The sequence below is a fragment of the Mycetomoellerius zeteki genome, unplaced genomic scaffold (assembly GCF_001594055.1).
Source record: "Mycetomoellerius zeteki isolate Tzet28-1 unplaced genomic scaffold, Tzet1.0 scaffold287, whole genome shotgun sequence".
NCBI classification, from domain to species: Eukaryota; Metazoa; Arthropoda; class Insecta; order Hymenoptera; family Formicidae; genus Mycetomoellerius; species Mycetomoellerius zeteki.
This window is the reverse complement of record NW_017257268.1, coordinates 110,251-134,829: the sequence shown is the minus strand read 5'-3', so window position 1 is coordinate 134,829 and position 24,579 is coordinate 110,251. Positions and strand designations below refer to the sequence as shown.

The 24,579-nt window shown below is 29.8% G+C and overlaps 3 protein-coding genes across 6 annotated transcripts; 2 read left to right on the top strand and 1 right to left on the bottom strand.

The window, feature by feature from the left end:
• The first annotated feature begins 723 nt into the window (after positions 1-723).
• Positions 724-5,248, top strand: Atg4a (Autophagy-related 4a). 3 transcript variants are annotated; one of them, XM_018450566.1, is made up of 10 exons: positions 724-954; positions 1,408-1,534; positions 1,599-1,769; positions 2,246-2,423; positions 2,622-2,701; positions 3,052-3,203; positions 3,606-3,684; positions 3,772-3,926; positions 4,242-4,407; positions 5,086-5,248. In XM_018450566.1, exons 2-10 carry the CDS (start codon positions 1,432-1,434, stop codon positions 5,151-5,153), a joined length of 1,152 nt encoding a protein of 383 aa, XP_018306068.1. In that variant the 5' UTR covers positions 724-954; positions 1,408-1,431; the 3' UTR covers positions 5,154-5,248. The 3 variants fall into 3 exon arrangements, with proteins under 3 accessions (XP_018306068.1, XP_018306069.1, XP_018306070.1); XM_018450567.1 differs by lacking the exon at positions 724-954 and adding an exon at positions 1,157-1,174; XM_018450568.1 differs by lacking the exon at positions 724-954 and having other exon boundaries at positions 1,457-1,517.
• A 2,275-nt stretch (positions 5,249-7,523) lies between these two features.
• Positions 7,524-18,151, top strand: LOC108724266 (lipase 3). The gene is made up of 10 exons (XM_018450556.1): positions 7,524-7,556; positions 8,478-8,773; positions 9,040-9,241; positions 11,341-11,455; positions 13,637-13,880; positions 14,176-14,334; positions 14,568-14,655; positions 16,012-16,154; positions 16,404-16,557; positions 18,141-18,151. The coding sequence occupies exons 2-10, from the start codon at positions 8,573-8,575 to the stop codon at positions 18,149-18,151; spliced, it is 1,317 nt and encodes a 438-aa protein (XP_018306058.1). The 5' UTR covers positions 7,524-7,556; positions 8,478-8,572.
• A 638-nt stretch (positions 18,152-18,789) lies between these two features.
• LOC108724270 (desumoylating isopeptidase 2) lies at positions 18,790-22,124 on the bottom strand. Of its 2 annotated transcripts, none has more exons than XM_018450564.1 (7): positions 21,745-22,124; positions 21,473-21,674; positions 20,736-20,916; positions 20,459-20,531; positions 20,276-20,369; positions 20,052-20,193; positions 18,790-19,974 (listed from the first exon to the last, which is right to left on the bottom strand). In XM_018450564.1, the coding sequence occupies exons 3-7, from the start codon at positions 20,859-20,861 to the stop codon at positions 19,798-19,800; spliced, it is 612 nt and encodes a 203-aa protein (XP_018306066.1). In that variant the 5' UTR covers positions 20,862-20,916; positions 21,473-21,674; positions 21,745-22,124; the 3' UTR covers positions 18,790-19,797. The 2 variants fall into 2 exon arrangements, with proteins under 2 accessions (XP_018306066.1, XP_018306067.1); XM_018450565.1 differs by having other exon boundaries at positions 20,736-20,879.
• Positions 22,125-24,579: the final 2,455 nt, after the last annotated feature.

The window sequence follows — 24,579 nt, the reverse complement described above, 5'->3', positions numbered from 1 at the left end:
CGCTCAGTGAGCTCTTGTATCTGTTTGGTCTATATTTTTAGTTCTAACGGAATATACCAATAAGATGCAAGCGCTCACTGAGCGCTCAGTGAGCGGCTGTAGTACTGAATGCACCCATTGAAGATAGAATGATACAAGTAGCAATGGCTGCGTTCAGCAGAACGTTTGTTTTGCAACTGTTGGAAGTTTCCTTCGCGCTAATTGGATCATACTTTTAGATCTAGAAGAATGGTCCTATCTCAGCAGATAATCATAAAACGGTTGCAAAACTGTTGAGTCTGCTGAACGCAGCCATTAATAGTGGCTGTGTTCCAAAATTGACTGTCGGTACTGAAAATCTATATAGTTTACGTCACGAACACTATAGATTTTCAGTACTGACAGTAAATTTTAAAATACAGCCTATGTGTCTAATAATAATTAGACACATTTCGTACCCAATAGTGATACAACGCATGCGGGAAAATTTTGGGCGAGTATTTCGCTGGTAGTTCGCGACGAACTGTTTTGGCAAATGGGTTTTTTCAGTGAATTAGTTCATGTGAATTAGTTCACTAAGGCTGTGTTCCAAATTTACTGCCAGCACAGAAAATGCTACAGTTTACGTTACGTGCACTATAGATTTTCAGTACTGGCAGTCAATTTTGGAACACAGCCTAAAAAGAACTGTTTTTCCCATCTCTAACACAAACTATTGCATGGTATTAATTCCACCATGGACTATAGAAACAGTTTTTGTATTGTTCGAAGAGATGGAAGAACCTCTCTCTCAAATATAAATCTTGAAACTCGAAACGCTATTACCGAATTCAACTTTCGTTTGCATATCAATCATCAATCATATTAAACATAAACTATTCGTGTTTTGTTGTTGCAATATTTTTTTGCATTGAATGACGCGTTTAACCTCCTCGCACATGAAGACAACGCAAATGCAATGACCAATGTTTTTGGGTGTGTGATAGCGTATATGTGTGTGTATATACATATATATATATACACGCCATACGTGTCACACACACATAATATACATATCCAAACGGATTTTCTGATTCCTAACCTTTTCCTCACTTATGTTACCAGGCCATTCTTATCTCTTTTACTTAATGAATACGGTTGAAAAATTAATCACAAATAAATTATTAGATTAATTGTATTTTATAATAAAAATTTTGTAAGCAATACTATACAATGTTTTCTTTGTGTGTGAATCTGCAAAATGTTCTAACAATGGATAACTATTGAAATACTAATTAGACATTTTATTTCAGACATTTGTTAATATGTTCATGCATAAACAATATTCAAATCCTTAAATTTATATATAAAACACTTGTTTTATTTGTGTGTTCATCACGTACAATCATATTTTTTATTTAATTTAAATTACGACATTTCGTTTTGTAGGTATTAACTATAAAAACAGTAATAATGGATACTCTATTTGCTCCAAATGTTCCCGATGAAGCAGAAGATATACCGCCAACGGATGAGCCAGTTTGGATCCTTGGCAGGAAGTATAATGCTATAAAAGGTCTAATAAATGATCAGAATGTAAATATTTTTGGTGAAATAGTTTGTAAGATGTTAAATTTTAGAGCTCGATGCAATACGCAGGGATATACGTTCCAAACTATGGTTCACTTATCGTAAAGGGTTTGTTCCCATTGGAGGCTGCAATTCTACATTTACATCTGATAAAGGTTGGGGTTGTATGTTGAGATGTGGACAAATGGTTCTAGCCCAGGCTTTAATTACATTACATTTAGGTAATCATTCATATGCATGTGATATTTTAATTATGTAGATAATAAATTTAATGTATAGTCAAATTTCTTTTTTTTCTTTGTCATTAAGGAGTTTTTGCAATACTATTTCTCTAGATACGGTGAATGCTAAAGTCATGTTATCTTCTAATTAAGAAACAACTAATTAAGAAAAGGATAATATGACTTTAGCGTTCACCATATCTGGATCTACGTTACTGCAAAAACTCTATTGTCAAAACAAGTTCAACGTGTTATAAGACCATCAAAGATTGTTTGGACATTTAAGGAAAAACAGTACTTTTGTAATTCTCAAAATTATTTCTCAATGATTTCAAGAAAATTTCATTCTATATTTTCATAGTTTATTTTTGCATATACAAATAACTTCCCAGTTGTGTGTATCCTATTAAATATAATAAGTTACATAAACTAGATAAATGATTAAATTATTATATAGCATTTTACTTGTGACACAGGTAAAGATTGGCAATGGATGCCAGAAACAAAGAATAACACATATCTAAAAATTTTAAGACGCTTTGAAGATAAAAGGGCTGCTGCTTTCTCTATCCATCAAATTGCATTGATGGGTGCATCTGAAGGAAAGGAAGTTGGGCAATGGTTTGGTCCTAATACTATTGCACAAGTATTAAAGTATGTATTATTGAAGGAATTTTAAAATTAAAATTTTATTTTTTAAAGCATTTATATATTTAAAATATTATTTTAAATATCTTTAATATCTCAAAAATTTATATATCAAAAAATATTACAAAAGAAATATATTTTATATATATCAATGAAGTTTTAATAAATCGAAGTTTTCAATATTTTTCTTTTTTTTTTTTTTAGAAAATTAATTGTATATGACGAATGGAGCTCTCTCACTATACATGTTGCATTAGACAATACATTAATAGTTAATGATATTTGTAAGTATGTTATTGTATATATTAGTTGTATTAACATTATTTTATAGCAAAGAATAAGTAACAATAAGTTACAATTGTATATATTTAAACAAGAAATGTGTCTTTAGTCTATTATTAAGAATCAAGCGTATTAAATATGTGTACATCAATGCATTATTTAATATGTGTATATTAGTTTTATCGTATATTTTCTTTAAGTTTTTTACAAAATTACAAATAGATAAAAAATAAAATGAAACTAATCATAAAAGTTTATTTGCTTTTGCTATTGTTGCGTAGAGAGAAACTAATTAAATATGTTACAACTAAACAGTTATATACTTTACATTATAATTTTAATGACTATACAGTGAGACAATGTAGAGTAGAAGGTGGTGTAACAGCAGAAGCAGACGGAGAAATTCCCCTAAGGGCACCTAGCCAATGGAAACCTTTGTTATTATTAATCCCACTACGCCTTGGACTTAGCGAAATTAATCCTGTATACATTAATGGACTTAAAGTAAGAATTTTTGCATGTATAAAATATTAAATTTAAATGCTAACATGTTAATACAGATACAAATAGCTGTAAAAAAAAAACCATGTTACCATTGTGCTCCAATTTCAAGATGTGTGTGTATGTATATATACAGAGTAAAGAAAAAAAAACCGGAACCCTGAAATATCTCGAAAAATATATGTTTTATAGAAAACTGTTTGAGATGAAAGTTGTAGGATCTTTAAGATTTTCTATAAAACTTATATTTTTCGAGATATTTCGAGCTCCCGGTTTTTTCCTCACCTTGTTTATTATATATTGTGTGTGCGTGTGCGTGTGTGCATGCGCATGTATGTAATCATAATATATATACATATAATAATCTAAAATACAAATTGTAAATTTATAAAAAAAACTTTTCAGACATCATTTAAGATTTCACAATCTCTTGGAGTAATTGGAGGAAAACCAAATCTTGCTCTGTATTTTATAGGCTGTGTGGGTTTGTAATTTTTATAAATTTTCATATTTCACGAAGAGAAAAAGACATAAAAATAAAACGAATGCATAAAAAAATTGTTGGTTTTAGGAGATGAAGTGATCTATCTAGATCCTCATACCACTCAAAAATCAGGTAATATTGAAGACAAGATAAGCGAAGAAGAAATTGACATGGATATTTCATATCACTGCAAATCAGCTAGTCGTATTCCTATTACGGGCATGGATCCTTCTGTGGCACTTGTTAGTATATGATTTGACTTTTATTATAAAAGTCAACAAGAGATAAAAATTTAAAAAGAGTTGCTCTATGAAACAGAAAGAGAAAGAGGGGAGGTGATAGGGAGAGAATATTGGTACAATATAACATTTTTAACATATTATATATGAAATAGAATTATATCTTAAAAGTATAACGTATTAAATATTTGAAATATATTAGATTGTTATCATTTTTTGTTACATTTTATAAATACACATATGTATACAAATTGTATGTGATATATTGTGTAGATTATATTTTATTAACATATTAAAAATGGATCTATTAAATTTCAGTGCTTCTTCTGTGCTACAGAAAAGGAATTTAAATCTCTATGTAAATCAATGCAAGAGGAATTAATTTTGCCCGAAAAGCAGCCATTGTTCGAGCTGTGCACAGAACGTTTAGCACACTGGTCATCAGCAGATGATGCTGTTTCTGAAGCAGTAGCAGCTTCCAGTTGTAAGTACATATCTAGGTTACGTTCCATTATTTATTGCAACTACTAAAAATCTATAGAACACGTAACGTGAACTATAGGTTTTCAGTACTTACAGTGAATAACGGAACGTAGCTATAATTGTAGTTATAAACAGCAATTTATAGTCTTAAAAATTTTTCATTAGAAAAATAATTAGAATGTATTATTTTTTCATTAGAAAATGTGTGTAAATAAAAGTATAATATTTTAAAAGATTAAATATTATATAGAATCTCTTTTAAACATGAATATAATAATGTGATATTTGAAATATATAACTATGATTTTTTATGTAATACAAAATGTTAAGATAAAATAAAAAGTTAATAGTTTATGAGACATTTTATATTTTATTCTAACATGTTTTGGCATAAAATATAATTGATTAAAAAAGAACAAAACAGATAGATCCTACTAGAACAGGAACAAACGTGGTATATTTCTATCTGTTATATGCATATTTATAAATTAGTGTAATGAACAATGTAAAAATTATTTGATTTTGCCTTTGGATCCATATCAAAATAGGAAACTTTATTTGCATATATCTTTATATTTGTCGGTTTCAAATAGTTTTAAGATTATTGATAATTGATTTGTAAATAAAAAGTGCAATTTATTTACAAATAATTATTATATAAATATAATTCTTTGTGCAGTTGTGGACTTTGAGCACATTGAACGTCAATACGACACATCTGATGAAGACTTTGAACTGCTTGGTTGACGTATACCTAATCCATCTAGTATTCCGACAAGATGCGAAATAACAATTAAATATTACACAATGGTGTTCTTAAAGACGATTTGTATTTTCAACTAATTGTATAATGCAATATGTATGTATATATATATGTGTATATATATGTAAGTTTAGATTTATATTTGCGCGATATAATAAGCATCAATAAATACATACGTTTATGCTTTACAAAGATTTTGCATCACTGTGGTATTGCATTGATTATTTATCATTTTTATTTGATTACACATGTATAATATTTCTAAAATAAAAATATAAATTAAATAATTTTTTAAATAAAATCATATTATATTATGCTTAATTGAATAAAACAATTGCAATTAATATAAAGAGCTATGAGCAAAAAGCTAGATATTGTTTGCTAAAATTTAATAATCTATTTAAGCATCCAAACAGACGTTTCGACCACTTATCAGGTCGTTATCAATGTTGAATAAACAGATTACAAGAATTACCCTAAAAAAAAACTGTTACATTTCGATTTCGTCGTGTTAATTTAATAAAATCGTTCAATAAATTACAATAAATAAGGTCCCGTAGCCCTTTACATATTAGTTGTAATTGTTTTATTCAATTGAGCATAATATAATATTTTATTAATTCACGCGGGCGAGAATAATGCGTCTGATTAGTAATTCTTTTTTTAATTTCATTAGAACTAATTTCGGAACATATACATGTAATTTATTGAAGGAATGTATTAAATTAACACGGCAAAATCGAAATGTAACCTTTTTTTTAGGGTAATTCTTATAATTTGTTTATTCAATATTGATAATGACCCAATAAGTGGTCGAAACGTCTATTTGAACGTTTAAATAGATTATTAAATTTTAGCAAACAATATCTAGCTTTTTGCTCGTAACCCTTTACATATTAATTGTTTTTTTTTTTTTTTTTAAGTTTTTTTGAATGTAGATAGTTATGAACATAAAAAAATACAGTAATTTTATATCTGTAAGTCTACAGATATAAGAATATAAAATTCTAAGAGAAATTAAAGTTAACTGTATGTATGGGCGACATCCGATCCAGTTATTTTCTTGTATTTTATAAGATAAAGGAATCAAATATGAAAAATAAAATTTGTAAAATTTATTTAAAACATTGGGTGTTTAATTGAATGTAGTAGCTTCTCTCATAAACTATTTAAAAACTGACTCAGTTTAAATTTTAATAGTTCAAATTATTTTTTGGGTATTTACACATACATTAAAACTCCTATTTTTTGTGTGCTCATCACTACTATCTCAGATTGTAACTCAAAAGCAAGAAGACGCAATAAAGATTCTTGTAAATTATATATATTTGAAATATTTTTATACATAGAAATATTTTTTAATAAAATAATATTTAGAAGACTTATAAACTTATGCCGAAGAATGCCAATGGAATAGTTTTATAGTGAAAACTATCTTTTTATTTTGAGGAGAAATTAAATCATTTATTTCATTTTGGTTATACACAATTCATTTCCAGATACATAGTTTTATTTATTAACGAAACAAAAAGATAGTTTTCGATATATTTTACAAGTCGGTTCTATCAATCGTTGTAAATTAATGTTGTTTGATTGAACATTTCCATATTAATATATTTTGCAAAAATTTTTATTGTGTTTTTTCGCACTTCTGACGTCACAATCTGAAATAGTAGTAAGTGAACAAAAAACTTATATAATACTATTTGTAGTTGATTTATTTTGTTTGTCTAGTTTGTTAATAACACAAAAAGATCAGTCACTCTCAGTCAGACAATAATGAGTTCAAGTTCCACAATTGTCATGTGCGTCATTATTGACTTTTCTAATGCATAAGTATTAAAGGATAAAAGTCAATTGATAAGATTACAGAAATACTTCTTGTGTCCTTAATATTCAAGGTTTTTGTATGTTTCCTTAATATAAATTACTTAATATTAATTAATGTAGTAACAAAGCTAGAAATTGTAACGCTAATATTGCAATGTACTAAGAATAAATAATTTTAAGAAACAAAAACTCTGTATACAAGTTTTTGATAAGAGGAAACATAATTTTTTGCAATGCGTAGTATATATTATATTATTTGTTATAACTTTTATTATTGCGTTAAAATATTTTGGCATTTTGAAATGTTTATTCTATTAAGGGAATAGAGAGTGAAAAAAAAAGATTTCTAAAAAGATTCTGAAAATTTGTATAATTATATTTGAAATAGTGAAAAGAAAAAAAAATGGAAGGGTGAAAATCTCAAGTTTCGTTACTGTACACGTTACTGATAAGAGTATATATTTTGAGGAACGCAATTGGTCACTTCGTTAGTTCTATGTTGTCTCTTGTACTAGACGCATGCTCTTTGTGGAATATACGTGGACTGCGATAAGCATGTAAATCATTATCGTAATACTTGTCTGTCATACGCGACTAAAGACTTAAAGTTTCCTTTAATTTTCTTTAATTTTCTTAACAATATGTATGCGTTACATATTTCGACGATAAATTAACGATGGAAAGAAGATTTTAACATTAGGTTTGTAAATGGTGAATACGCATATTGTTATAAGTTATAAACGTAGAATTTAAGTCAATTTTTTATTAAAGAATTGTACTAAACGAGAAAACGGTAGAATTAATCTGAAATATTTATGGAGGTTATTTATAAATTTTTTAAAAATTTTATTGAAAAAACTTATTGGCATTTTCTTGTATATACAAATTATCTTTCGAAATGCATTTAAAAATATATGTAAAATGCAAAAGAATATTAATATCAAAATAAGGTCGTCTAGAAAAGTATTTTTTATGGAATACCTACTTTACATGTTAAATTAACAATATATTAGCATAAAATATCTTGGATATGAAAAATATTCTTATAACCCGGAAAAAAATATTTTATATATAATTGTATAAAAATATATATAATTTTATATAATTGTATATAAATGGACATATTTTATATAATTGTATATAATTATAAAGGTGTTTCATTTTAAGTGATATGATCGATTATCTCGCGAATCGATGATTTTATTGAAAAATTTTTCGAACGAAAATTGTGTGGCTTGAAGGGGGACACATGATGGAAATGTAGACTTGACCTTGAGTGACCTTGTCAAAATCAGGTCAAGTTCATTAATGTTTTTTTAAATGGAAACCCCTATTTTTTATTACATATTCTTGTAGCTTATCTCGAGAGCTTTCCAAAATACTCTTCCAAAACACCAAAGAAAAACTGTTAAAATAATACATTTAAATGAGTGTCGATTATTACTATTATTAGTTATCGCATCTGTTTCTCATTGCAGACTGCGCAAGAGCAAGTTGTCCCATGAAAGTATTTAAGTGACAGTTAAGTCTTTTCACAATCTACTTTGCAATTTAGAGTTGCAAATAAGTTGATATGATGACATCAAATATAAAATCTATTCTGTTTGCGTTTATAATTATTATGACATTCTCAGAAGGAAAATCACAATCCCGGCAGAACTTTTTTCTTCAAAACGATTTTATAAGTTTTCTGTTTCCTAAAGAACCTGGTTTGGTGAGAGTAAGAAGAATGGATCGAACTGAAAGAATAGATAACGCAAAAATATTGGATTTCGTGTGTAAAAATTGTTTTTTTAATTATATTGAATGCATTTTATGTGTATTAAGTTCATTTCATCCTTGCAGCTCTGTGATAAATATATAGTTTAAGTTTATTTAAATTTATTTTATTTTATATATACACAACTTGACCGTTTTAAATTATCATCGTTAAACTAACAGTCTCTGAATATTGTATAAATTTTTTGACATTTAGAACAATAAATCATAGAGATGAAACAACGATATCCCATGGATGTCACATACTATTCTTTTACATAGGTTGGCATGGTAGAACAACATGATTATCCCGCTGAAGAACATAATGTCACAACAGAGGATGGTTATAATTTGATAATACACAGGATACCTGGAAGTCCATTATTGGATAACAATAAGGGAAAAAAGGAAATTGTTTTTATTCAACACGGTATTTTGGCTTCATCTGATAGCTGGATATTGCACGGACCTGGTAAAGATCTTGGTGTGTACTTATTATTATATGTATGGTATTATAATATATTCAAAACACTGTGTGCTTTAAAATTTTATCATACAGCACTTTTGTGAAAAAGATTTTACTTTCAAATCTTATAAACTTGAAATTACTAATACCTTGGTTTTTTATATAAATGCGTTCTTAAATTTTTTTTAAAATTATTTTATTTATTATAAAAATGCCAAAGTGATAGTATTTAGTAGATTATTTTAATATATAAACACATTCACAAGCCGTATACTGTTAAAAATAAAAATGTTTTTCACACATAAGTTAGATTTCAAAGAGGTGCAAAGAGATAATGGAGCTTTAGTTATCTTTTAATTTTAAATGAAATTAAATAGAATGTGAAGTTTAGTCATTTTAAAGCATGGCATATATTAAGGTTTTACAAGTCATAAAATATAATGATATTTTGGATGCTTAGAAAAATTGATGTGGTAAATATTTGCATTAGGGCCCTCCCCCCAATGATCTTGACCTTGACATATATTATCAAGGTCATGACCCTGAGTGACCTCTAACAGTTTTAGCCGTTGCTCGTTATTCGTTAAAAAGTTATTAACAGTCAAAATTAGTAATTATTTCTCTTCTTTACATGAAAAGTCAGATAACTTTACGAAGGGAGGCTCCGGAGTAACCCTTACCGATTTCAATGAAATTTGGCAGGATTGTAGAGTATGTTCCCCTAAATAAAAATCATCCCCCATGTGGGCGTAAACAGTCTACTGTTTCCGAGATATTTCAATATTAAAATTAATAACAGCATTTCCTTTAGAGTTTATTTGAACGTTCATGCTCGAGTATTTATAGTGTAGTGGATATGATAACAACCTCTCCATATAACACAAAATTTGCAACAATATTGCTGTAAAATCTCCGCAATATTGTTGCAACATGCAATGTTGCTGCAATGTTGCAACAGTATTGCTGCAACTTTTGTATATTATTGCAGAGATTTTGCAACAATATTGCTGTAAATTCTGTGCTGTACAGGAAGATTATTATTATATCCATTACGCTACAAATACTCGCGAGTAGGAACGTTTTAATAAACTCTAAAGGAAATTATTGCGTTTTCTAAAGAAAATACCGTTATCAACTTTAATATTAAAATATCTCGGAAACAATAAACTGTCCACGTCCAAATGGGGGATGATTCTTATTCAGGGGAATACACTCTACAATTTTGCCAAGTTTCATTGAAATCGGTGAGGGTCACTCTGGAGCCTCCTCTTGTTAGACAGAAAGAGAGGTATGAGGGGGACGAATTCAAGGAATACAACTTTCCATGCGAAGCGACTTTCACCCTACTTCTCTCCTTGCCAAGGGGCGCGCAACTTTCCACGCGAAGATGGAGTGGGCCTATATTTTAAAGCAGAGAATTTTTGTTTTTTTTTTAAATTTACTTTTTAATAATTTTTTAACGAGCGACGACTAAAACCTGTTGCAGGTCACTCAGGGTCATGAACTTGATAACATATTCGTTAAAAAGTTATTAACAAGAAAAGTTTAAAAAAAATAACGTCTTTTTTCTACTATATAGAACAAAAATTCTCTGTTTTAAATTATATTTCCCGCTTTAAGAACAAAAATTTTCTTTGAAAACGTTACTTTTTCATATAATTTTTATTTTTATATAGTAGCGTATATTATAGGGGCGCGCGACTTTCCACGCGAAGCGAGATTCATTCCATCTTCGCGTTGAAAATCGCGCGCCCCTTGGCAGGAGGGAGGTGGGGTGAAAGTCGCTTTGCGTGGAAAGTTGTATTCCTTGAATTCATCCATACCTTTCTTTCTGTTTAAAGTTATCTGACTTTTCATGCAAAGCAGGGAAATAATTACTAACTTTGACTGTTAATAATAACTTTTTAACGAATAATGAGCGACAGTTAAAATCTGTTGGAGGTCACTCAGGGTCATGACTTTGACAACATATGTCAAGGTCGAGATTATTGGAGAGAGGTCCCTTAATGTAAATAATTAATATTGATTTTTAGAAAAATCATGATACACATTTATATTTTGTTGAATTTTGCACATCTTACATATATAGTGTATTAATTTATTATCTTGTGTTGTAGCATTCTTACTGGCAGATCAAGGATATGATGTATGGCTTGGAAATATGAGAGGAAATTCTTACTGTAGATCGCACGTGAATATGACGATATACGATCCTAAATTCTGGCAGTTTAGGTAAAACATTACATTAAAAATTATTTTAAAGAAACATTATTCAAAGGATATTTTTTAAAAATTCACCAAAATAGAAAAGTCGAGCGGCAAAAGCTGTGTGCAAGAGTAAAGTACTCTTAATATCATTGTGCTGAGGAATTTGAAGATTGTATACTGACTAGTGTTAGGCTAGCATAATTCAGATATACAGTATCACTCTGAAATTTTTAAAGTGAAATTTAATTCTAAAGAATGACAATTGAACCAGCATTGAAAAAAGTGGCTCAATTGTCAATTTTTAAGAGTGAGATTTCACTCTTTAGAGTTAGGATGCCATCACATACAGTCCGCAATCTGTAATCCGCACCGGATGCCCGCAAAAGCATCTAGGGATTGCGTATATACGGCAGATATTTCTCACGTAATTCGCAACTACGTGAAAAAAGAGTTCTAGTGCAGTATAGTACACGTCAGAAAACAGACCATTTGTTGTATTTGCACTAATAACATATATCAAAGATTCATTATGCACTTTTAATTTTAAAATTGTTGTCAAACAAATTAATCACTATATATAAATTAAAGGTAGGTTATGGCACGTTTATTTTGGTTTGACGTCGGAGTGCAATTGCGTTGCGTGCTTACATGCTCCTTGTGTCCCATAGGCCGTAAAATGCGGACGTGTAAATGTAATATTTTTTATTTAAGAAGTTATACTATTCATTTTTACTTTATTTTATAAGAAAATTACAGAATATATTTTGATTATAACAAAAGTTTTAATTAAATCGTCAAATTTAGTCAAATAGATAAAATTAGGAAAAGAATTACTGGTAATAACTAGTAATTTTTACGGAAATTTCATGGGATTACGGCTTTATGGGACATAAAGAGGTAAAACACGTAATATTGGGTGCGGTCGAGTTGCCGCTACGAATGCTTCGAAGCATTTTTTGATTAGTTAATGAGTGAAATTCTTTCTTCTGATTGGTTAATCAAATGCTTCGAAACATTCGTAGCGACAACTCGACCGCATCCATTATGGACGCAATACCTAGTAACTTTTGCAGACATCCGGTGCAAATTACGGATTACTGGCTGTATGTGACGGCATCCTTAGATTTCACTCCAAAGATTTTAGAGTGATTGTCGACATCGAAACATTATAAATTCAATTTATGAACAAAAAAGCCGAGCGCAAAGACCCGGGCCGTGAGTATAAATTAAGAGTAAAATGCCCTTAATGTCGTTTTGCTGAGGATTTTGAAGGTTGTGCTGTGTTAGGCTAGCATAACTGAGATATGCAGTTTTATGCCATTTGAGTAATTGATTCTAATGTAAACGTTAGTTTTCAGATTTGTCAAAATTATTTTTTGTCATATCTTCTATTATTATCATTATTTAAAGATAATATTTTAGCTCAATATTAGCACCTAGCACAATTTAGTACAATTTTCAAAACGTTAATTTTAAAAGTGGGGGGCTATAATTTCATATAGGCGATTTAAATACTGTTTAAAAATGAATGATTTTATGTACTGAAGTAAAACAATTATGGTAATCATTACTTCTAATGAATAGAGTATATTTGTTAAGTAATATACATAGTCAGAAATTTCTAAAGGAAATGTGCAATATAGATATAATGATATGAAACTAAGGAAAAATATATACAACACGTTTTTTGAACATTAAGGGAATACTGACGTGACGAGAATTGCTCGAATTATAGTGCACTAAAAATCTTTGAACTGGTTTCACGAATTACAAAATTTTTTTCAAGTAATCCATGTGTAATGCAGCCTTTTTTTTACTTACATATGAACTATAAATCTTTTATAATAAGCAAATGTATTAATCTCCTGTACGAGAGAACGAAGTAAGTGAATTTTTTAATTTTTTTCGATTTTCTTGTGAAATTGATTGCATCACATGTTCCTTTTGTGCGTATTTTAATCTGTAAAAAAAAAATTTTGCGATCCGCGCAAAGCAAAGTTCGAAGATTTTTAGTACACTACTGTAATTTTCATCACACCAACATCTCCTTAAAGTTTTCATAATATTCTCGTACCCAATTTTTATCAAGATTATAAATGTTTTATCGATCACTTTTTCACTGTAAATTAATTATGTGCATTTCTTAAAGAGAAGAGGAGATAAGCAAATATTTTTTGTAAAATATATTATAATTATTATTTTCAGCTTTCACGAGGTTGGAACAAAAGATCTGCCGGCTATGTTCAATTATATTTTTAATTATACAGATCAAAAAGATTTATATTATATCGGTCATTCGATGGGGACTACTTCATTATTTAGTCTTCTGTCAACAAAACCGGAATATAATATAAAAATAAAAATAGCTATTTGTCTGGCTCCAATTGCTTTTTGGATGGAAGTAACACCTACATTTAGCAGAATTCTTAACAGTTTTCCAATAGTAAAGGTAAATGCCAAAACTTGCGACTTTTTATTACAAGCAGTAATGTTGAAAATACAATCGAAAATTAAACAATTATTTATTTTTATTACTAAGGCCTGGTTGCACCAACGTTACTTTGACTTTAAGCAAAACTTAAAACTCTTTCTGTCTCGTTTTAAAGTGAAAAACAGATAGAGACAGAGAGTTTTAAGCTTGCTCAAAGTCAAAGTAACGTTAGTGCAATCGGGCCTTAATGTGCTAAAAATATTGTTAGCTATTATGAGCTAATACTCTTGAATGTTTCTTTTGTATGTTCCAGGAAGTTCTAAGAGAACGTGAAATATATGATATTTTACCACAATCTTTAACGACTGTTACAATAGCAAGACTATTGTGTAATGATAATGCAATGACTCAATTTATTTGCATCACTATATTGTTTTTTATCGTCGGTCGTGATCCAACACAACTCAACACTGTAAGTTTTATTACATAATACATAAACATTAAACATAAAACAAATATAATGTGTATAATGTGTGTGTATAAATACCTTTTATTATATTATATAAATTTTCTAACTTTTTATAGTTACATAAATGTATACTATGAGAGAGAGATGAGAGAAAGACTATATCCACTTCTCCTGTCCTCTTCCATTTATTAATTATGCTATGACATTTTCATCCGTATGAATTATTTCTGTTATAGACAACTCTGCCAGATTTGCTTTCCTATTTTCCAGCCGGTACTTCTGTACAAACATTAGGCCATTATTACCAAAATGCTCATATAATGAGTGAGTATTTCCTTTTGTATAAAGTAATATTCTAAAGTATAATGGAGCAATAAAAATTTCCATTGCTTTTCATCATTTAAAATAAGATATTGAAAAATCTAAATTAATTTATAATTTTTGTGTGCATATACAGGGTGTCCAATTTTAAATAATGCATCAAGGGGATGCTGGAGTGATCAAATTATTACATTACAGTCGTATAAAGATCTTCGAATTGACTGAACAGAATAAAAAAACCTTTTACAGGGTTAAAGACGCAAAATTAGAAGGTGGTGCGGTGGACCTTGTATTAAAATCGAAAAAAAGTTAAAAATATTTTAACATTCTTTCGATTTTAGTATAAAATCCAAGCACCACCTCCTAATTTTGCGTCTACTTTAATCCTGTAAAAGGATATTCCGTTCAGTCAATTCGAAGATTTTTATACAACTGTAATGTGATAATTTGATCACTCCAGGATTTCTCGAAAACTATGGTAGATAAATACGGAAAAATGTTTCAAACAAAAGTTGTATGGTTCGGAGGGGGACATAAGAAGGTACCATTGATTTAACCTTGGGTGGCGTCGCCAAGACCAGGTCAAGGTCACGTCGATTTTTTAGCGAATATATTTTCAGCGATTTTTAGTAATTAATATCTCGTTAACCATTGCAAAAATTGCAAAATGGTAGAGGCCCTGGCGGAAAAGTTTTACGAAAAAGTACATAGATTGAGACAAGATCTTAGAAATTATTAATTTTTCATGGATATTCGTAGTGGGACGTAGAGCGACGTTGTTTCTTTAAAAAACCTAGAAATCTCTCTCTCTCTCCACTACCCCCCCTCAAACAATGCCATTCTACGTCTCACTATGAATATCTACGAAAAACTAAAAATCTCTAAGGCCCAGTTTCACAACTCACGATTAACTCTTAACCGAGGTTCAACTTGTTTCTCATCTCTTTCCAATTCTAAAATTGGAAAGAGACAGTGAATAAGTTGAACCTCGATTAAGAGTTAACCGTGAGTTGTGAAACTGGGTCTAAGACAAAAATCTCACTCTACGTCTCACTATGAATATCTACGAAGAATTAAGAATTTCTAAGATTTTGTCTCAATCTATGTAGTTTTTCTGTATTTTTTCGTAAAATTTTTTTTCGCCAGAGGGGAATCCTTTTCGACTCAATTTAGTCCGCTCTATCTATACAAAAGCGATTAGCAAAAACTTACGAGATACCCTGTATATGTATATATATATTGTATATATAATAATTTAATTGTATAAATATATAAAAATTTAATCCTTTTTTTACAAATGTACTTTTAAGATTTGAATACATATTCAGATATTTTTACGATTAATATCGATTGTTGTAGATGATTTTCGAAACTATGATTATGGAACAGCTGAAAATTGTAAACGATATAAACAGGAAACACCTCCAAGTTATGATGTCAAAAAGATTACTGTTCCGATGATTTTATTTTACGCAGAAAATGATATGGTTGCCGCAAAACAGGTGAAAATTTAGTTTTTAATTGCTTAATTTTTATTCATAAAATGGCAAAATTTTGTATATGAATATAACAAAATGGTCATCACGTAATTAATTGTTAACGATATAAAAAATCTAATGGAATGCAAAATAAAAGAAACATAAATAAAAAGAAAAACAGTTCATTTATATAGATAATTTATTTTCTGTTCTGAATATGTTTAAATTATCTCGTTATTAATACTGTTCTTTCATTACATTTTTGATTTTCAGAATGTGTTTGAACTTGACAAACGCTTACCAAATGTTCTTCTAATCGAAAAAGTTCCACACGAACTCTTTAATCATGCAGATTATATATGGGCAATCAACGTAAAAACTCTTTTATACGATCGGATATTAGAATTAATGCAAAAATTTTATGCTAGCTAAAATATATTTATAAAATGAATTTAATTAACAAATGTAAATTAAGTGGAGAGAAATCCTAATTTTTCTTCTATATACAGGGTGTTTCCAAATTAAATCGCAAAACTTCGGGAGCGTGTAGAGGAGTAAAAAACTAAGAAAAAAAGTCCTATAGACATATGCTCGTTTTTGCTCCGTTTCAGAGAAATCGAAAAAAAATGTTTACATTTCTTGCCATATCTAGCACCGACATATTTGATTACATTTTCCACTTTCTGTTATGAATTTGTCAGTCGCTCTTTGAAAGCCTTTAACAGTAGATGAATTTTGTCTTTTGCAATATGCCGCGTACGTATTCTAATAGTGAATATGCTGATATGGTTTTTGTATACGGTTTCTGCAACGGTAATGCTTTAAAGGCGGTGCGAGAATATGCACGACGATTTCCAAACAGAAGAGTGCCAAACCGAAGAGTGTTTATGTTGACATTTAATAGATTGCGAGAGACTGGAACATTTTCAATTCGACAAGAAAACAACCGATTTCAAGCAGCGTTACGAAGAGATTTGCAGGCAGGGAATCGTATTTAATAATTAAAATAATAAATTAAATATATTTTTTTCTTTTTTCGTGATTTCCTGCGAAACAAAGCAAAAAGGAGCATATGTCTATAGGACTTTTTTTCTTAGTTTTTTACTCCTCTACACGCTCCCGAAGTTTTGCCATTTAATTTGGAAACACCCTGTATATATATATATATAAATTTGAAATACTAGTAAACGAAGAATTGCTAGAAAAATTAGTAAGTATGTGTGTGCATGTGTGTGTGTATACTTATGTACTTACTGACTACACACACACACATACACACATTTTTTAATTTGCATGAAATTTGTCCAATTGATATAAAATCATTAATTATTTTGTTAGACTGCTATGTGATAAAATTAAAATAAGAATACATTTAACATTGAATTAATATTAATTTAAATCATAAATAATTAAACAATATGTAGATTGTACATATTTTTAAAGATGCATACCTTGCATATCTTAATTTTGAATCAGTACCTAGTCTTGTTGTGTGAAATCACAAATCAATGCTTCTTTTGATATTGAACCAATAATAATATCTATATTTTAAGATTATTTCAAGTAAGAATAAAGAGAACATTTATTCAAATAATGCATTGGTGTAGCTCCGGTTTGATTCTGATATCTTTATATACATATATTAAATGCATTATTACAAATACTTATTTTTACTTAATTATTACAAATGTGTTTACATCATACAACGAATACTACAAAGAAAAAAAAAGTCAATTTCATTTTCTTTAACTATAGCAATTCTAATTAATCATATAAATATGTGTGTATGTGTGGTTAAATAAGAAATGAAATAAAGATGTACTTTCGCAAAGAGAAGAGACATTTTCTTTACATAAGATATATGAAAAGCTATCCATCTGCATCGCAAAATATCATTAAAACTTCATCATCTATCACTATAAGCTAACCACTGCATTGAATTATAAATGGAAATTGAATTGTAATTCGACATGTAATTTCTTGCTTTGAATGTATGCCACAATTCGATAGAATTGGACTAGAAATCTTAAATTTATCAAAATTATATGTTAAATTATTAATATTTAGATATGCTCATCTAGAAAGATGCCTTATCTAGAAAATTTATAGAATAAATGGCTTAAATTTGTATACCTAAATCAAATTTTGTAGAAAAAAAAATTGAAATAGCTGTTTCTTTAATATATACGAAGGATACAATTCATCATATTTTTACAACCAATATTGCATATCTTTTAATTAAATTTCTCAAATTAAAATTCTATTAAAACAGGATATATCAACTGTAATTACGGTAATTCAAATTTATTATCTATTTGTGATTCTTCAAAACTTGATTCAATAATTAAAAAACTATTGATATTTTATTTTTATACTTTTATTAATAAAAGTCAATTTCAAATCAATAAAAAAATGTTTCCTCTTTCTCATTCGTTAGTTCATTTATTTCGACATATTTTGTATAAATTAAAATCAGAAAATTCGTTTATTCGACAAAAAATATACATTCATTATTTAGTGTTTCATTAAAGATATTTGTTCATGTATCTCATAAATTAATTATATTCGAGCTTGTATATTTTTAATCTATCGAATAAAGAGCAATTTCTCTATTTTTAATCTATTTTTCAATTCTTACTTAATAATTTAATGCATATATGTAAAATATAGAAATGCCACGCGTGTACAATTGACCCCGAGTAATAAACCAAGAGATAATAGAATGGGCTCTACGACAAGCCATTACCTAAACTTTAAATCTGTCCACAAACACAATAGGTGTAGTAAGCCTTAAGCCTTAAGGAATTGACCAATTATACTCGATTATTCTTCTCACATTCATCTGTAAGAAACAATTTCTTAAGGTTTAAGGCTTACTACATCTATTGTGTTTGCGGGCTAAGGCTTAAATAGTGGCTTATTGTAGGGAGCTCATATAACAGAAGGTACAAAAGGTAAAATCAAATTTATATAAGGAAAAGTTCAGCTGATTAAAAATAATATATAGTGTTAACTGTATTAAGACTTATGCAGAAGTTTATTTACGTATCTCTGTGTAAGTACGAGTATGTGCGTGTACGTGTTTAAGTTAATTATAGAAAAACAATTGATCATAAAATATTTAAATCATTTGCATACAATGTCTTATATATAATGTATATTTATCTGACTTATGTGCATGCATTATATCTTAAAACATACTGCTTTACGGTTTTACAAGCATAAGAAATAAGAATCTTTATAAAAAAATTATTTCAATATACACGTCTTGCTAATATAACAAGTTTCTTTTTTTATCGGCAAATGAGTTTTCTGCTCATTATGGTTTAAATTTTTATGCATAATTATCTATTCATTATGTAACTATCATATCTTGACTGTATTATTTAACAAAGAACACATGCGACCATGTGGATCGCCATTTAGGAAACAACATGCTGCAGCAAAGGCAATTTTTTCGGTACTAATTATCAGCAGTCGCATTCAAGTGTACAATATCAAATTTGTACCTTGTCTTGACGGTTCAGTTTCTCAGGTTTCTCAAGTTTTTAAATCTTGGCAATATAATCAGTCCTAATTAACATTTTTTTTCACAATGTTTAATTATCTAAAATGTATAACTTCTACGGCATTTTAGACCGTGCATTTCAATAGTGTTAGCCAAATGTTACAACGAAGTATCCGATGGTGGTGTACTTTCGTGATGACTAATTTGACTTAAAGAATGTTGTAAAGCATCAGGTGTTAGCCATTCCTTTGGCAAACAACGTTGGAGAAACGGTACACATGAACTAAAATAAGCCAGACGATTTACCCAACCAGGTATTTCCTGTCCACATAGAATCTGAAATAGATTGTATTGAGTTCCATTGTACTTTCCATACAATTTGCTCATTAATATTGTTAAAAAAAGCAACGCACCAATGTGAACTGACTGCTGAAGTGATTACAGTTTTTATTCATCAGATGATAACGGTCTCCTCTAAAATCTTTGCCTAATTCCGTAATAATTCTTGAAACATCTTCTTCCGTAAAATCTGTATATCCAATGTGAACAGACTGTCTATAAAATAAAAGAATTCCATTGATTTTTCATGGTACTTGAGAGAACATATGCTTGATTTATATTTATATAAAAACTTTACCTATATCTAAACTGTTCGCCTAGTTCATCAGCTACTCTTGGAGTAATTTCAAAAATGCCGCTTTTTGGTTGAGCATGACCACCATATGCATATTCTACAGCAGAAATATATCTAATGTATTGTCAAAGTTTTGTATTTTCATAATTGTACATACTTGCTTTTTCTTAAATATATAATACATACCTGTTCCATATATTTCCACTCCAGAATGAAATACACCGAGACCAATAGGTGTAGTATATTCATTTATCCAATACTATATACAACAGGACATATAATAAATTAAATCAAATGTGTCTAAAAACATAGTGTCAGATTATATATTCTTTTTATGAGTAGAATAGTTTGGCTCTTATAGAAAATTGATTAATCATGAATAAATTTATAAAAATTATCATTTGACGAAGCGATTCATAATAATATTCATTTTACTTATAATACATTGAAAACAGTAACTTACCATGTCATAAACATTAAGAATGATTGGCTCACGTGCCATTTTTGGGATCAATTCCTCACTATCTTGTGGATAACCCAAACAACTGGGGAAGGAGAGATTACAGTTAAGGCCAGACGAAAACATCATTGGAAACTTTGTATTAATCTGTAGATTAAAGTTGGCTATTAATGTCTTAATAAACCTAACAAATAAATATACAATTTTATGTTTCCACAGTCTCTATATTCACAGAGAAAAATATAAATTAATTGCTATACAATTGGTTTAAGAAGTTATATGTTATATGAAATTATAAGTTATTATAAGTTATATGAAAATTATAAAAAAATTGATTAGATCATTCTCTGCATGTATTAAAAATGTTATATTTACATACAGTATTTTTATAAATATATAATAATACTAAGGATATACTGATTATCGCCATGTCATCATTATTAATGCTAAATGTTTTGTAAAACTTGCTTCATTCACTTTATCAGACCGAGGAACACACTGATACTGAGGCAAGGTTCATGAAACATTGGCATTAGCAATGGATCATGACACAGCGATAACCCACAAATCCTTTGGCACTTCTGAAAAAATCTGTGAAAGCCTCAAAAGTAATACCAAAGATAATAATGTATATATATAGTAACTCTATTTTAACTTTCTTTTTATCAACAAATTGGGCAATTTGGAGTTATTTTCATTAACAAGTATATACAGATAAATATCAAGCAAAATGATAATACCTTATAACATAAACTCGACACTAGCACAATGCTTTGTGTTTAATTGCTAGCTACGTCCATTCTTGTAAGAATGTTTTATTGCGTGTTTGGATGTTATTCTTCTTTTCTTTCTCTCTCTTTCTCTCTTGATTTCTTAATTATCAAACAAATTATCTTTACATTAAATATGGCACGTCATTCTGATATACTGTCATCTTTACAACTGTAACATATAAAATTAATTCACTTTATGTTCGAATTTCGAAAATTTTCTTCGAGTAATAAAGAACCACCTTTGTAAAAGACCAAATCACTGCGTTTGAGCGACTGTCTACTTTAGCCACGTTTTAATTCAAATCAGATTAATATAAATAAGGAATATGTTATTCGCCAACTAACATCCCATTAAATTCATTGAGTAATGCACAGCGTTCAAGTTCGCAAGCTTGTTACATAGATAAGTAATTTATCTAGTAGTATGAGATTAATATCAGCATTGATCAACATAGGCTGCTGTTAAATTGTGTAATTTTGCACACGATTCTCCAGCGATAATTTTTCTCCGAAATAGATGAATGTTACTTCTCGCAGCTGCTTCTTGCTTGGTCTCTTGCATCTCAACATAAGAATGTGTTCATGTGTTTGTCGATCCGCGTCATCTATCGAAACACTTATAAATCTCTCAGCTCTTATAATTAGGGTGCTGTCCCATGGGCACGGAAAACGGAATCGGAACACGGAATCAGAAAGGTAAAGTGGTAGGAACAACCAATCAGCATCGTTCCGTTCCGATTTTAAGTAGCTTGGCTCCCCATGGGACATATTTTTCGGAAACGGAAATTTTTCGTACTGTCAATTACCAGTGATCACTAGCGATTAAGAATAATATTGAAAAATTTCAACTAAAAGGAGTATTAAAAAGGTGGAAAATGTCTGTAAGTATTGTAATTACATGTATGTTAAATTATTTTATATTAGATTATAATGATGGTTTTGCATACATTTCTAATCTTATTTTGTTTTATATATATTAAATATTTTTTATTTGATTCTTGTAGGAAAAGATGAAAGCGAAAACAGCACGATTATTTCTTATGAAAAATATAATACAATGGCAAAGAACTCTCCACAGTTACCTTGGCAAAGAGAGTTTCGAAGAAGACAGCATCTCCAGATAGCTTAGTTATCCAATGAGAACAGAAAGTCGAAATAATATCAATTTGACATTATATTGACTGAATCATGACGAAAAAATGATGTAGATTCGGTCAATAATCACAATGACGTCAAATTGACATAATATTTATTTTCTTGTTTTCCCTGGGTATCTGGCATATTGTACGGTCAGGGTCAAAAAGGTTGCAACATTTTTTTCGATGGGTTTCGGAATGCAGCTTGCTCACCGAGCAATTGGTTCTTATTCATGGATCGACAAGTAAGAACCAATCGCTCGATGAGTAGGCTACGTTACTCATCGAAAAAAAATGTTGCAACCTTTTAAGCCCCGACTATACAAACTACGGTCCACTTAACTCTTCAAAGTATTTTTTGATTGATCAATTAGTAAAATTCTTTCTTCCGATTGGTCAATCAAACGCTTCGATGTATTTGTAGTACCAAGTATACCGCACCCACAGTTTGCGCAATTAATCCCTTCCAAGCCTAATGCTGGATTAAAGCAGCTTTGCACTGTTGTGCAATTCTTGAATATGATTGGTTTATACATTTAGATCCAATGAGGAATTAAGGGCAAGACCAATCATATCAAAGAATTTTACACAGTTGCAAAGCTGCTTTTTCTACTGAACACAGCCGATGTTATGCTGATTCGTACGATGAAAATCGGATGCAGTGTGAATCCAGCATAACATCGGCTGCGTTCAGTAGAAAAAGCAGCTTTGCAACTGTGTAAAATTCTTTGATATGATTGGTCTTGCCCTTAATTCCTCATTGGATCTAAATGTATAAACCAATCATATTCAAGAATTGCACAACAGTGCAAAGCTGCTTTCTTTGCTGAATGCAGCCATCAAGGTGAAGTCCCATGGAGCCAGCGTACGGCATACCGGCCATATAGTATATATCTGAGTTTGGCAGAACGGTGCGAGAGGCAAAATATCGGGGCAACCTATCCTTCTCTGCGCGCGCAACTTAACAGTAAACGTACTTTGATAATACTTAAGAACTCTACTTTTCTCATCGATTTTGACGAAATTAGGCTCACTCGATGCGTTTTTGAAATGAACGAATGTGGCAACAAAAAGTGACGCTCTGCCCCGTAGACCGAGATAATAACCGTTGAAGTTAACAACTATTCAGGTTAGAAATTTGTAAAATCGATAGATATCGCATAGAGCAGTGCTCGCAAAAATCTGCACATTTCGAGTCGATTCCTACGAGCGCTGCCTACTGTCCCTCCATAGAGACACTGGCTGCGTTCAGTAGACTCAACAATTTTGCAACCGTTTTATGATTGTCTGCTGAGATAGGACCATTCTTCTAGATCTAAAAATATGATCCAATCAGCGCGAAGGAAACTTCCAATAGTTGCAAAACAAACGTTCTGCTGAACACGGCCACTGTAATAAGAGACTGGCATAGATGGTATAATTTTTGATTGGCTGGATATGGAATGGCAGAAACCAATCAAAAGTCGTGCTGATAATAGATGATAGTACAGCCCGAATTCTGATTGGCTTCTGCTTTCCTACTTTTTCTGCTTTTCTGTCCTAGTTGCGAACGCGTCCTATAACTTATCGTCCTGTGAATTTTCTATCCAACTAGAACTTATGCCAGTCTCTTATTATTGACTACGTTTACACGCACTGGTAAAACCGTTTTAATAAAAACCGTTTTAGTTAAAACCGGTGTTAGATGTCCTGTAAACGTCTCTTAATACAGATGTTATTAAAACCGTTTTAGTAAATCCAAACCTCTTCTGAAACAGGTTTGGCATTACTAAACCGTTTTACGAAAGCCGTGTAAACGGTCTTCAATCGGTTTAACGTATCAAAATTCGATGTTACCAACTTTAGACGTTAAGGTTAAGAAATGACAAAGGATATTTTGTCTCAGGTTCTGTATCAGGTTATATAAAGCTACTTTATTTTTGGTGGAGGTAAAATACG